Here is a 13,289-nt window from a genome sequence, read left to right on the forward strand (position 1 = left end):
TGCGACCCCATGAATCGCAGCACGCCAGGCCACCCTGTCCATCATCAACTCCCAGAGTTTACTCAAACTCATGTCCATTGAGTCGGTGATGCCATCCAGCCATCTCATCCTCTGTCATCCCCTTCTCCTCCTGCCCCCAATCCCTCCCAGCATCAGGGTCTTTTCCATTGAGTCAACTCCTCACATGAGGTGGCCAAAGTACTGGAGTTTCAGGTTCAGCATCAGTCCTTCCAGTGAACAGCCAGAACTGATCTCCTTTAGGATGGACTTGTTGGATCTCCTTGCAGTCCAAGGGACTCTCAAGAGTCTTCTCCAACACCACAGTTCAAAAGCATCAACTTTTTGGCGCTCAGCTTTCTTCACAGTCCAACTCTCACATCCATACATGACCACTGGAAAAACCATAGCCTTGACTAGATGGACCTTTGTTGGCAAAGTATGTCTCTGCTTTTTAATATGCTATCTAGGTTGGTCATAACTTTCCTTCCAAGGAGTAAGTGTCTTTTAATTTCGTGACTGTAGTCACCATCTGTAGTGATTTTGGAGCCCCCCAAAATAAAGTCTGACACTGTTTCCACTGTTTCCCCATCTATTTCCCATGAAGTGATGGGACCGGATGCGATGATCTTAGTTTTCTGAATGTTGAGCTTTAAGCCAACTTTTTCACTCTCCTCTTTCACTTTCATCAAGAGGCTTTTTAGTTCCTCTTCACTTTCTGCCATAAGGGTGGTATCATCTGCATATCTGAGGTTATTTATATTTCTCCCAGCAATCTTGATTCCAGCTTGTGCTTCTTCCAGCCCAGCGTTTCTCATGATGTACTCTGCATATAAGTTAAATAAGCAGGGTGACAATATACAGCCTTGACGTACTCCTTGTCCTGTTTGGAACCAGTCTGTTGTCCATGTCCATGCCTGTGAAATTAATGCTGCTCATCTCTAGATATTTTATATGTTTTCTTCCATTTTAAATATGGTTCCTTATTTGTCTCTTAAATCTTTAGCTTGATCCTGTAATTTATTTTAGGAGAAGCAAAGTTTTTCTATCTATGTATCATTTATCTATCTAAATATCAGGAGTATAGACTGGTTGAAAAAGTTACCCTAACTGTAAGTAGATGTGTGTGTCACCACTGAGTGCCAAAGAATGGATGCTTTTGAACTGTGGTGTTGGAGAAGACTCTTGAGAGTCTCTTGGACTGCAAGGAGATCCAACCAGTCAATCTTAAAGGACATCAGTCCAGGGTGTTCACTGGAAGGACTGATGCTGAACCTGAAACTCCAGTACTTTGGCCACCTCATGTGAGGAGTTGACTCAATGGAAAAGACCCTGATGCTGGGAGGGATTGGGGGCAGGAGGAGAAGGGGATGACAGAGGATGAGATGGCTGGATGGCATCACCGACTCAATGGACATGAGTTTGAGTAAACTCTGGGAGTTGGTGATGGACAGAGAGGCCTGGCATGCTGTTGTGTATGGGGTTGCAAAGAGTTGGACATGACTGAGCGACTGAACTGAGCTGAATGTCACCACTGCTGACACAATTTTTATCATCACTTCTTTGACCACCCACATGATTGGTACTTTATTAGAAGGATGCACAGGACTCAGAATATAGTTGAGCTTATGGCTAAGATTTATTGCAGCAGCACAGTAAGGATTTTCGGCTGGATCAGTAAAGAAAAAGTCACATCCAGAGGAGTCTGGGGAAATCCATATACATGCTTCCTATTAATATGTTCTCACTAAAGGGTCCATACAAAATGTGTATTTGGTGTGAAGTGAAAGTGATGAAACACAAAGTGAAGTGCAGAAACATGTGTGCTCTTTCTGTTCAAGGAAGCTCATTTGAGACTCAGAATTCAAGATTTTCTTAGGGGCTAGTCATGTAGTTGTTGTCTGCCTAGCCACAACTGCCAAAATTCCAGACTCCCAGAAGGAAAGCAGATGTTCACCATATATCCCAATGTTTTTATAAACAGTCTAGGTACAGTGGAACAGCCTTATCGATTAGTAGTGGAGGATTCCTTCCAAAAGCCCAGTTCTCAGATGCCAGGCAAGGGGCAGCTCTGCAAGTGCACCTTGCGTATGGACTCTTCCCTTCACAGTAATGTGTATGGATGCTTACTGATGCATGCTCTAGTTAACTATTTTGGAACCACAGTTGAGACTGACTGTGAATCAGAATGGAAGGCATCACTGCACATTTAAAGTGGTGATTGGAATGGTAAACAAGATGGCTTTTTGGTAATAGCTATTTGAGCAAAAGGAAACTTAGTTTGCTCCTGATTAAGCTGCTAAGTTTAAAAAGTTGCACTCTTGTAATTTCTGGCAAACTAGGAATTTGACTGTAGAGATGCAGGAAAAAATGTGAAGAAAAATGACATGTAGTGGTGGGGGTGGGGGGAAATGGGGGAGGACCAGACTTCGGCAGTGCTTTGGCTGTGGGGACCTCTCAACACACTGAACCCTTTCTTGCCTATTTCTCAAAGATCTCCAATTTGTTTGCACGGGACGAGATGGATGAAATCACCCAAGGACTGATATCGGTCATGAAAAGGGAGCTTCCTCGCCATCCTCCCACCTTCGACAACCTATATGAGTACTTCATTTCCAGATCGAGGAAGAACTTGCATGTTGTTCTCTGCTTTTCCCCAGTGAGTTTTTCACTTCAGTTATCTCTACGTAGGAGGAGCTACTTCCTTGAATGCACTTAGTTCGCCTTCTCTGATGAGATGATTTGCTCAGAAATGAACACTTGTTACTTCTTTACTACCACCAATCTCCACTGGCCAAAATCATACTAGAGAGTGAAAATTGAGTGTACTCATTAGCAGTTATTGCATATCCTACCACTTTGATTGCCTAGAGATAGAAATTATTTGATTTTAAGGGATTTGGTGATGTTGTCTTGTCTAGCTCTACCTCCAATATAGTCATACCATCTAGAATGTCCCTGATGTAGGTTTGAATGTCTCTCACTTACTGTGCTATCCAGTACTATAACCATTAGCCATGTGTGGCCATTTGATTTTTGATCAGTCAAAATGAAGTAAAAATGAAAATCCAATTTCTCAGTCCCACTGGCTTCATTTCAAGTACTCAATAGCTACATGTGGCTAGGGGTTACTATGGAAAGCACACATGTAGATCCTTTCCATCATCATAGAAAATTCTGTTGGGCACTTCTGCTCTTGGGGGTGGGGGAGATGTCTCACTAACTTATAGGGCATCTTGCTTAATTTTTAGGTAGTCTAATAGCCAGAAAGGTCTTCTTTACAAACAGTGGAATTTTGTCTCTGACTCTTCACCTGTGATTCTGTTTGTCCTGTAAAGTGAACCCAATCCCTCTCCTGCATTCAGCTCTTCGGATATTCGGGAAAGTTTCTTCAGACTCCCTAAGTCATTTCTTTTTTAGACCAAACACTTCCCATCCCTTCTGCAGATCTCACTTGCCCTGGTTCCAAGCCTTTCATTGTCCTGGTCATCTCTCTCTAGAAATGTGATTTGTCAGTTTCCTTTTTTTTTCATCCATTTTTCCTTTATTGGAACAGATCGTTAATGTCAGATTGTTAAAACTTTTCTTTAAAATTTTAAGTATCAAATTTTGTTGCCTTTTTTTTTTTTTTTTTTTTGCTTAAGAATCCCTCTTGAGCCTCCCACCCACCTCCCGTCCCACCCGTCTAGGATGTCACAGAATGCCAGGCTGGGCTCCCTGTATCATATAGAAGCTTCCCACTGCTAATCTCTTTTTTACGTGATAGTGTGTATATGTCACCGCTACTTTCTCAATGCGTCCTACTCTCCCCTTCTCTCACTGTGTCCACAGGTCTGTTCTCTATGTCTGCATCTCTATTTCTTCCTTATAAATAGGTTCATCAGTACTATTTTTCTAGGTTCCTTATATGTGTGTTAATATACAATATTTGTTTTTCTCTTTCTGACATACTTCACTCTGTATAACATTTTACTACAGCTGACTCAAATTCATTCCTTTTCATACTGAGTGATATTCCATTGTATATTTGTAGCACATGGATAAAGAAGATGTCAATTTCTTCTTACATGGTAGCTCTTAGATTTGAGCAGATGAAGTCTTAGGATAGGAAAGAGTGTGGAACTATTACCTCCTTGCACCTGGACACTTAATTTACATATTCATTCAGTTCAAGAAGATTTCTAAAAAAATCTTGTTGTATCAGGCTATTGGCTCAGAATTTAAAAAGGCCTTTCTGCCTGACTTATAATCCCTCTGTATTTTTTTTTTTATATAGATAATGGTTTCTTTATTTATAATGCTTTTTGACATTTCTGTCGCTAGGTTGGTGAGAAGTTCCGTGCCCGCTCTTTGAAATTTCCTGGCTTGATATCAGGCTGCACCATGGACTGGTTCAGTCGCTGGCCTAAGGAAGCGCTGGTTGCTGTGGCCTCCTATTTCGTTTCAGGCTATAGTATTGTCTGCTCTAGTGACACCAAAAGACAAGTTGTGGAAACAATGGGCCTCTTTCATGACATGGTTTCAGAGAGCTGTGAAAGTTATTTCCAAAGGTAAGTGATGATACATAAGCCTGATAGCTACAGAAACACAAGGTTCACTTCAAAGAAGAGTAAAATGTAACATTCAATAAGACACTCATCATAGTAATTGAGCTTGAAATCCCAGCTGCACTTAGATTTTCCCCTTGCTTTGATTTTCTATTGATTGTGTATTGAAATGATGACAAATAATTGAGATTTAAAACTTAACTAGTGTCCTTTCCCTCCAGGCTTCAAAGTAGCAGATGCTTAATGAATTATTTTATTTCACTTGCTTAATTTATTTTTTGGAAACGACTTAAAATAATTCATTATAAACTCTGTAAAATTCGTTTCTTATTCAAGTTCATTATTTATTTGATTGAAGAAGTCCGCTGTCCGAAAGTTTCGTTATTGCCTTACGCTAAGGGTTCATATATATGCATCACTTAATCTTGCCCATGTTTTCATGACAAATAATTATGAAACTAAAGTTTAACTGATGGTAGAAGAGGCCAGTCCCTAAAATCAGAAATGGTGTTAATGATGTGAAAGCTGGTGTACCACATTTTAATTCCTCTTACCACATGCTAAACTGGGTCTTCAGAAGTAGGCTACTGACCTTTGAAATGAGGAGTACAGTAGTGTTTCTCAGTCTTTACTGCACCTAGGAATCACATAAAGGGTTTGTTAAAACAGATTGCTGGACCCCAGTTCCAAAGATTATGATTTAGTTGGCTTGAGATTGGAGTGGAGAATTTGCCTTTCTCGTATGTTTCAAAGCAATGCTAATGCTGCTGGTCTGGGGACCACACATAGAGAATCACAAGTACAGCTCAAGCATCAGAAACAATTGGTGTCACTCAGACTCAGGTGCATATCTTACTTGTTTAGGGAGATCCCTTTGAATCGGTAGCCTCTCTGTCCTTGTCTCTACAAATCAAGATAATGTAACTTCATTACATGGACTTTGCCTTGTTTTGATGTTTTGTAGGTTTTTTTTTTTTTTTTTTTAATAAATGACGATAGTAAACATGAAGTTCAGCAAAAAAGAATTATTATAGTGTGGCCCTAAACAGTCAACTTCAGTTTTATGTTCCATCACAATGGGGCAGTCATGGTTGACCCAAATAACCCCCACCAGAGTTTTGGGTTTTGAGCTACATAATTATATATTGAAAAGTATGTGGAAAGATGCAAGGTATTAGCTACACATCAGCAATTTCATATTACAATCATCTAGGGAACTTTAAAAACTACGAATAACTGGTATGATGCTTGGTTCAAGAATACAGCAAGTTTTTTCCAAAGCATGATAGTCACTGTGTATGATTGCTATAAATAAAGGTGGGCCAACATGGTTTCTATAACAGAGGACTTCTTCCTTAGGGTTCATGGATGAGCTTCAGGGGGTGCCGTATCTCCCAGAAAGATTAGGCCTGTTTTTCTACTTGGAGACTCTTCAGTCGCTCAGTTTTGTCTGACTCTTTGCAGCCCCATGAACGCACACCAGGTTTCCCTATCACCAACTCCCAGAGCTTACTCAAACTCATGTCCGTTGAGTTGGTGATGCCATCCAACCATCTCATCCTCTGTCATCCCCTTCTCTTCCTACCTTCAATCTTTCCCAGCATCAGGGTCTTTTCAAATGAATCAGCTCTTTGTATCAGGTGGCCAATGTATTGGAGCTTCAACTTCAGCATCAATCTTTCCAATGAGTATTCAGGACTGATTTCCTTTCAGATATGACTGGTTGGATCTCTTTGCAGTCCAAGGGACTTTCAAGAGTTTTTTTCAACACCACAGTTCAAAAGCATCAATTCTTCAGCCCCCAGCTTTCTTTATAGTCCAACTCTCATATCCATACATGACTACTGGAAAAACCATAGCTTTGAGTAGACAGACCTTTGTCGTCAAAGTAATGTCTCTGCCTTTTAATATGCTGTCTAGGTTGGTCATAACTTTTCTTTCAAGGAGCAAGCGTCTTTTAATTTCTTGGCTGCAGTCACCATCTGCAGTGATTTTGGAGCCCAAGAAAATTAAGTCTGTCACTGTTTCCATCATTTCCCCATCTATTTGCCATGAAGTGATGGGACCAGATGGAGAGTCTGGGTAACAATTGATTTTCCAGGGGCACGGGATCCTGTCTCACAAAAATTTGTTTATCCTGTGTCGTTTTCTTTACTTAAAACTGTACATGGGCCATCCTCTTAAATAGTTATAGATAACCTCCCAGATTCTCTTGGTAAATCTGTATATGTTAATTTTCTTTGTTGGGAAGATTTTCTTTCTGCTTAACTTGAACTCCACCCCTACTGCTGCCAACTTGTGAAGGGAAGTTTTAACCGTTGTGCAGCTACAAAAACTTACGTCTTTATTTTTGAAAATTTGGTGTATTTTTCAAAGTTTTCATATCCTCTTATTATAGAAGTTTATTCTGAATGCAATATGTATATATAATATGGGACTTCCCTGGAAGTCCAGTGGTTAAAATTTTGCCTTCCAGCGGAGGAGGTGCTGGTTCAATCTCTGATCAGGTAGCTAATAAAGATCTCATATGCCTCGCGGCCAAAAACAGAAGCAGAGTTGTAAAAAATCAAATAAAAGCCTTTAAAAATAGCCTGCATAAAAAAAATCTTTAAAAAATATTTATATAATGTTTTACTGATAGTCACATATATGCCAGAGTCCTTAAAAATGCTTTTTAATGTTCAAAACTCCTAAAGTAAAAGTTTAATATAAAATAAACTTAATGTAATATAAAAATATAAATTTATAGTATGTGAAGATCTCTTCTTTGACTTGAGTTTCTCCTGTATAAAAATTTTTTCTTTTACTTATTTCTATTGTCAAATATAATTATTATACTGAAACCGTAGTGAGTTGCCTTGATTTCAAGAATAATCCAGCAATTCAGGGGAGAGATTGGCTTTCACCTTTGTAAGCCCACTCATCTGGGTTTCTAGTGGGGAAGAGGTGTGTAGCAAATAGCTGGCGAATGAAAACAGATCTTGGCACAAGTTCATTTCAACCACTTAACCCTAATATCTGTATAGAGCACTAAAATTTACAAAGTGTGTTTACATATGCTATTTTATTTTTTGAACTTCACAAAATCCTAGGAGGTGTAGGACAATGATTCTTTTCTTAGTTTTCCAGAATAGGAAACAGAAGTCCAGAATGGAGATAAGGGTCAAGTCAGAGTCAATTAAAGATATAGTATTCTTGCTGCCTCCCCTGAAGGTGTTTTTTTTTCTGTTCTACTTTCAGATACCGCCGAAGAGCACACGTGACTCCCAAATCTTACCTCTCATTTATAAATGGTTATAAAAACATTTACACTGAAAAGGTGAAATATATTAATGAACAAGCTGAACGTATGAATATTGGTAAGCGGAACAGAATCTGATCTTTTAGGGCTTGTCTGAAAGAGATCCCAATATTTTGTTTGGTGGATATTGTTGTTTGAAAGTGAAATATTTATTTTTCATATTGAAATATCGATTTATAATCAATATTGAAACATTGCTGGTAGTAGATTATTTTGAGGGATACCTTTATGGGTCTTTTGACCTGTTAAGAAAGTCTGGGCAGAAAGAATGTAAACAGAGGTGGCCTGTTTTTCTTCTGGAACCATTTCTTCCAGCTCTTCCAGCTTTGGGTCCATCCTGTCAGGTAGTAAGTCACCGTGGTTGTTGAGCAGATGGGGAGAAGCCAGCTCTTGGGGACTGACCACAATTTCAACTTATGGTTTCATTGCCATTTCCCTCAATTTGTGTAAACTTTGCCATGTTACTGCTTCTCAGATTTCTGACAAAGGAAAAGACGAAACGGAAACAAAAGCAAAGAGATGAAAACACAAAGAGATTTTACGTGAGCGGTGGTTTTCTAAGGGTTCAGTAGATGTAGTGTAAGTAGGAAAAGTGTTTCAGTGGAAACAGATTTTATGTCCAGAAAGCATTTGGCCCAAATAATCCTGAAATGCCTTAGTGCTATATTTTCACTTCTACAGAGAACGTGGTCACGAAGCAGAAAGGTCTGTGAAGTTATAGTGATGGTAGGTGCCCTGTAAGAGAAACTTGCTTCTGTTGGCTTTCTCACGGCTTTCCTGCAGGTTTTTTATATGATGCTGTAGAGTCAGTGGTGTACTGAAGCTACCTACACTGACTCATGAGAACTCAGGGTTAAATTAGGAATATTATGATCTGGTTGATAACTATAGCCTTTTAAAAAACTTAATAAACCTACAATTAAATTAATTATGTTAGTGAGGGTAATCAATACTCAAAACTCACTACTTCTTAGTTATTTTTACTTTATTTTATTATTATTAATGTTCTTGGGGAACACTATTATTTCTATTCTATCTTTGTGGTAGAAATATTATATAACAGTGTGTTACTGAGAACCTCTTGGTAGCTTGAAATCAGACTAGGTGGGATTATCTACACTGTGGAAACTGGAACCATCCAAATGAATGCCCTCACTCCAGGCCCAGACTCTAAATGTTTACCAACACACCTCTATCTAGTGCCTAGTGAGATTTTCAGTTAACCAGTTATTTTTATCTAGAGCACTGAGAGTCTCAGAAGCAGTTGCAGAAGTTTTAGCAGTTATTTTCATTTTTATAGCAGAGAACCACAAAAAATGTTAATATATTATGTCTCATTTGCTGTCTCAGTTGCAATATGATTCAAAGGCAAAAAATGATAGTTACAAACTATTTGCAAAGCCAAGGAGAGCATACATTTGTCAAATAAGTTTCCTGGCTAAATTCATTTTACTTGTTATAGCAATATGACTTTCCCTTAAATGTAACGAGATGATATTCTTCAAACAGACCTATTTTCTTCATTTCCTGCTGAACCGAAAGCGTTAGAAATATGGTCAGTATTACTGCTTCTAAAATATGTGTATTTTAAGACATCTTGTCCATAGTTATTTTGTGTTTGTTATAGTACATATTATGGTGCCTTAGGGCTTCTCAGGTGGCCCTTGGGGTTTCCTGGGTGGCTTCTCTAGTGGTAAAGGACCCGCCTGCCAGTACAAGAGACACAGGAGATACGGGTTCGATCCCTGGGTCGGGAAGACCCCCTGGAGGAGGGCATGGCAAACCACTCCAGTATTCTTGCCTGGAAAATCCCATGAACAGAGAAACCTGGTGGGCTACAGTCCATGGGGTTGCAAAGAGTTGGACATGACTGAAGAGACAGCATGCACGCAGCACATGGTTCCTTATAAGTAGTAAATAATGAATAAGTATTTGATGAGGGGATGATCATATACTCAGTGAAAGTGTCTGTGTGTGTGTTTGTAAAGGTCTCGATAAGCTGATGGAGGCAAGTGAATCTGTTGCAAAACTCTCTCAGGATCTTGCAGTAAAGGAGAAGGAGTTGGCAGTGGCTTCTGTAAAAGCAGATGAAGTGAGTTGGCATTTACGCTGTGAAGGATATCTTTCCTATTTAAAAAAAAGCATTGTTTAGAAATGTTATTAAAAAGTAAATAGAATATAAACCTACAGATTATTTCCAGTGAGATACAGCCTACGTGGGGGTCGCAAAAGAGTCGGATACGACTTAGCGACTAAACAACAATAGCCACATTTTCAAAGACCATTAGATATTTTTGCTTAATTTATACCAAAACATACCTAAACTAGTATATCATCTACTTGGTCTAAGACTGTTTTTTCCTTCTGTGGTTCTCTCTCGTTTTCTGTCATCTGTATAGGAAATTTCTTCTTGACAATAAATTATGTTAGATCTTCTCTTTAAGGCCTCTGCAGACTCTAGGTTTCTGGGGTAGCCAAAGTTTGACCTGAAGTTTGTTTTAAGGAAGGAAAAGAATAAAAAGAAGAGTTGATTGAGTCTTTTTTTAAAATGCTCCTCCCAGCATGATGGAGATATATACGTGTTACTTCTATACCTCCTGCTGCTCCCCCAGTCTCAGGCTGCTTTCACCTTCCACTCACAGAGTCAGTTAAGAATAGATACTTAAATCTCGACCTTTAGCCAGTTACTGAAATATCAGGGCACAGGAGAGGCACTTAGCATATGACATAATGTAGACCCTTAGCACACTGATACATGGTAGGCAGTCAACAAACATTAGCTACTTTTTTTTTTGTTATTACATGAGGTTTCATATGGTTTCTGACCTTATTCCGTGGCACTGACATTGAATAGTTTTAATTTTCTAGAAATAACATAGAGTATAAATATCATTTTTCTGAAAGTTTAAAATATTTATTAATGCAGTTCATGACTGAGAGAAGCTTAGGAAACAAAGCCTGCAAAACTGCTCAGAGGAGTTACTTTAATACATCTTAGAATAGAGACAACGTAGATGGGGGATGAATTTTCTCTCTTTCTTGTTTTATGTTATATACTCAAATCTGTAAATTATGCTGAAAAGATTTCTGTCGACCCTCACGTTTCCTTTCTGTAACAGGTATTAGCAGAAGTCACAGTCAGTGCTCAGGCTTCAGCCAAAGTGAAAAATGAAGTGCAGGAAGTGAAAGACAAAGCCCAAAAAATTGTGGATGAAATTGATAGTGAAAAAGTAGTAGCTGAGACCAAGCTCGAGGCAGCGAGACCTGCGCTGGAAGAAGCAGAAGCAGCCCTGAACGTGAGCAGTGCATTGTTATCCCTCCCAACACAAGTCCTAGCTGGTGCCATGTTTTGTTACCTAAAATTTCGCTATGGGATTTTTGTAATCAGAAAACGGAATTGAGTTCTTAATGTGATTTGTAATCTTTGAGTCTTGAAGCAAATATTTCTGCTGATTACATTTCCTAAGTTTATTTTTTTAAGTCTTTACTTTCCATAACTTGCTTTCATTCCACAAAGCATCTTTCCATGAGAACTGAGGAATAATGCTAGTGATTATTGGCTTAAACTGTAGCCTAAGGGATTCAGATTGTACAGGCAGCCTTCTCACTTCCTTCAGCATCCTGACTAGGGTATGTCGTGTGCTTTTTAACATTTAAAAAAAATCCTGTTACAGTTCCCACTTCTCTTAAAGTCCCAAGATAGGTATCCAGGGCTGTGAAGCAAGAAGTGACAGCTTCAGAGGCAAGCAGATCTCCATTTGCCTCTCGTGATCATATGATAGATAGTGTCAAGTAAAATTTACTTAACTCTCTTGGGTCTCTATCAAGATTCTAATTCTTCCTTGATCTTTGAAGAATCAATGTATGCATTAAAAAGTAATGAATAGTTCACTGGGCACATAGGAGGTACTCAATAAATATTAGTGCTACTGCTGTGATACCTGACTCCTGTCTGCCCCTTCGACTTTATCTTATTTTCTCCCTGCACACAACATGATCCAGCCATACAGAAACACCTAAATGCTTCTGCAGTAATTATAGTCTTCTTGCCTGGAAAATCCCATGGACTGAGGATCCTGGTAGGCTACAGTCCATGGGGTCGCAAAGAGTCGGACACGACTGAGCGACTTCACTTCTTCACTTCACCTCACTTTTAAATGGGTCTCTCAGTCTCTGCCAGGAACACTTTCTACTTTTCCTAACTTTCACTAACTAGTAAGAGTCAATCTGCAAGACCAAGCTCAGATGTCACCCCTTCCAGGAAGTCCTGAACCTCCTTTGTTTTCCTGTCACTCCTAGACTTCTGTCATGGCAGATAGTCATAATTTAGGGTAGTTGTGTTTCCCTCTCTTTGGAAGATTCTGAGGACAGCGCTGTTTGGGTTTTGCTCTTATTTTATATGGGAGAATGCCTGTGACTGTTAAATGCATTAATAGATTTAGGATCCTCATTTAATAAAATTGTGACAATGACCTGGACACACTTTCCACCTTCACTTCTTTTGTGGGTCCTGTGATAACACAGAGGGTGATCACTGAGCCTAATAAGCCTTAGTTTTTATGGATCATATGATGTCCCAGTCCTTCTTGACTTGAATGTCAGGAGATGTCCTATTTCTAACTCAGCTCACAGATAGAAACTTTCAAAAATATTTTTATGAGTCATATTTTACAATGTCTCCTTCAAATTCTTTCCTTTCCATGGACAGGGCAACCTTCAAAATGAAAACTGAAGGTGAGGTTTCTGATATTCAGGGCCTTGCCCCTCTTATAATACTCATATGTAATATAGACTGTATGCTTTGAAGATGAAATTATCTAAATGGTAAACATTAATGACAGTTGTTGCTAATGGAGGTCTGGGGTGATGGCCAATGAATGATAGTAATATTCTAAACCAATTCATTGAGAACTTTTGGGGGAAATGCAAACAAAGAAACAGAAATCCTAACTTAACCATGAAAGATCCATTATGTAAGAATCTTGGAATGCAGACCCTTGATGTAAATGTCAGGAATTGGGAAGAAAATATGTTTTTTAATTTTTCATTTTAATTTTTTAAAAGTATGAGATTTCCATATGATTAGGAATACTACTCAGCAAAAAATATTCTGATCCCTATCCCCAGACTATCAAGCCAAATGATATTGCTACAGTCAGGAAACTTGCAAAGCCCCCTCATCTTATTATGAGAATCATGGACTGTGTTCTGTTACTATTTCAAAAGAAAATTGACCCTGTCACTATGGATCCAGAAAAACCTTGCTGCAAGCCATCATGGGGCGAGTCATTAAAAGTAAGTAAAATCTATCTCTATAGGTCCTTTGAGGTGTACCAGGTGTCTGCATCCCAGGACACTCAATATAGACCAGACACACTGGCAGACAAATAATTGATAGTTGTATACTGAAGAACTTATCTTGAATTGCATCTCTCAAAATGTAA

At 38.9% G+C, this 13,289-nt stretch overlaps 1 protein-coding gene across 1 annotated transcript in view; it reads left to right on the forward strand.

Annotated features, from left to right (window-relative positions):
• The window catches only part of DNAH8 (dynein axonemal heavy chain 8), a 315,169-nt gene that overhangs the window by 182,281 nt on the left and 119,599 nt on the right, over window positions 1-13,289 (forward strand). The window contains exons 60-65 of the mRNA XM_065912223.1: window positions 2,492-2,656; window positions 4,321-4,547; window positions 7,785-7,903; window positions 9,834-9,937; window positions 10,965-11,141; window positions 12,973-13,140. Of these exons, the coding sequence (XP_065768295.1) occupies window positions 2,492-2,656; window positions 4,321-4,547; window positions 7,785-7,903; window positions 9,834-9,937; window positions 10,965-11,141; window positions 12,973-13,140 (960 nt within the window). The remainder of the gene's footprint in view (window positions 1-2,491; window positions 2,657-4,320; window positions 4,548-7,784; window positions 7,904-9,833; window positions 9,938-10,964; window positions 11,142-12,972; window positions 13,141-13,289) is intronic.

Source organism: Muntiacus reevesi, chromosome 20, assembly GCF_963930625.1.
Source record: "Muntiacus reevesi chromosome 20, mMunRee1.1, whole genome shotgun sequence".
NCBI lineage: Eukaryota > Metazoa > Chordata > Mammalia > Artiodactyla > Cervidae > Muntiacus > Muntiacus reevesi.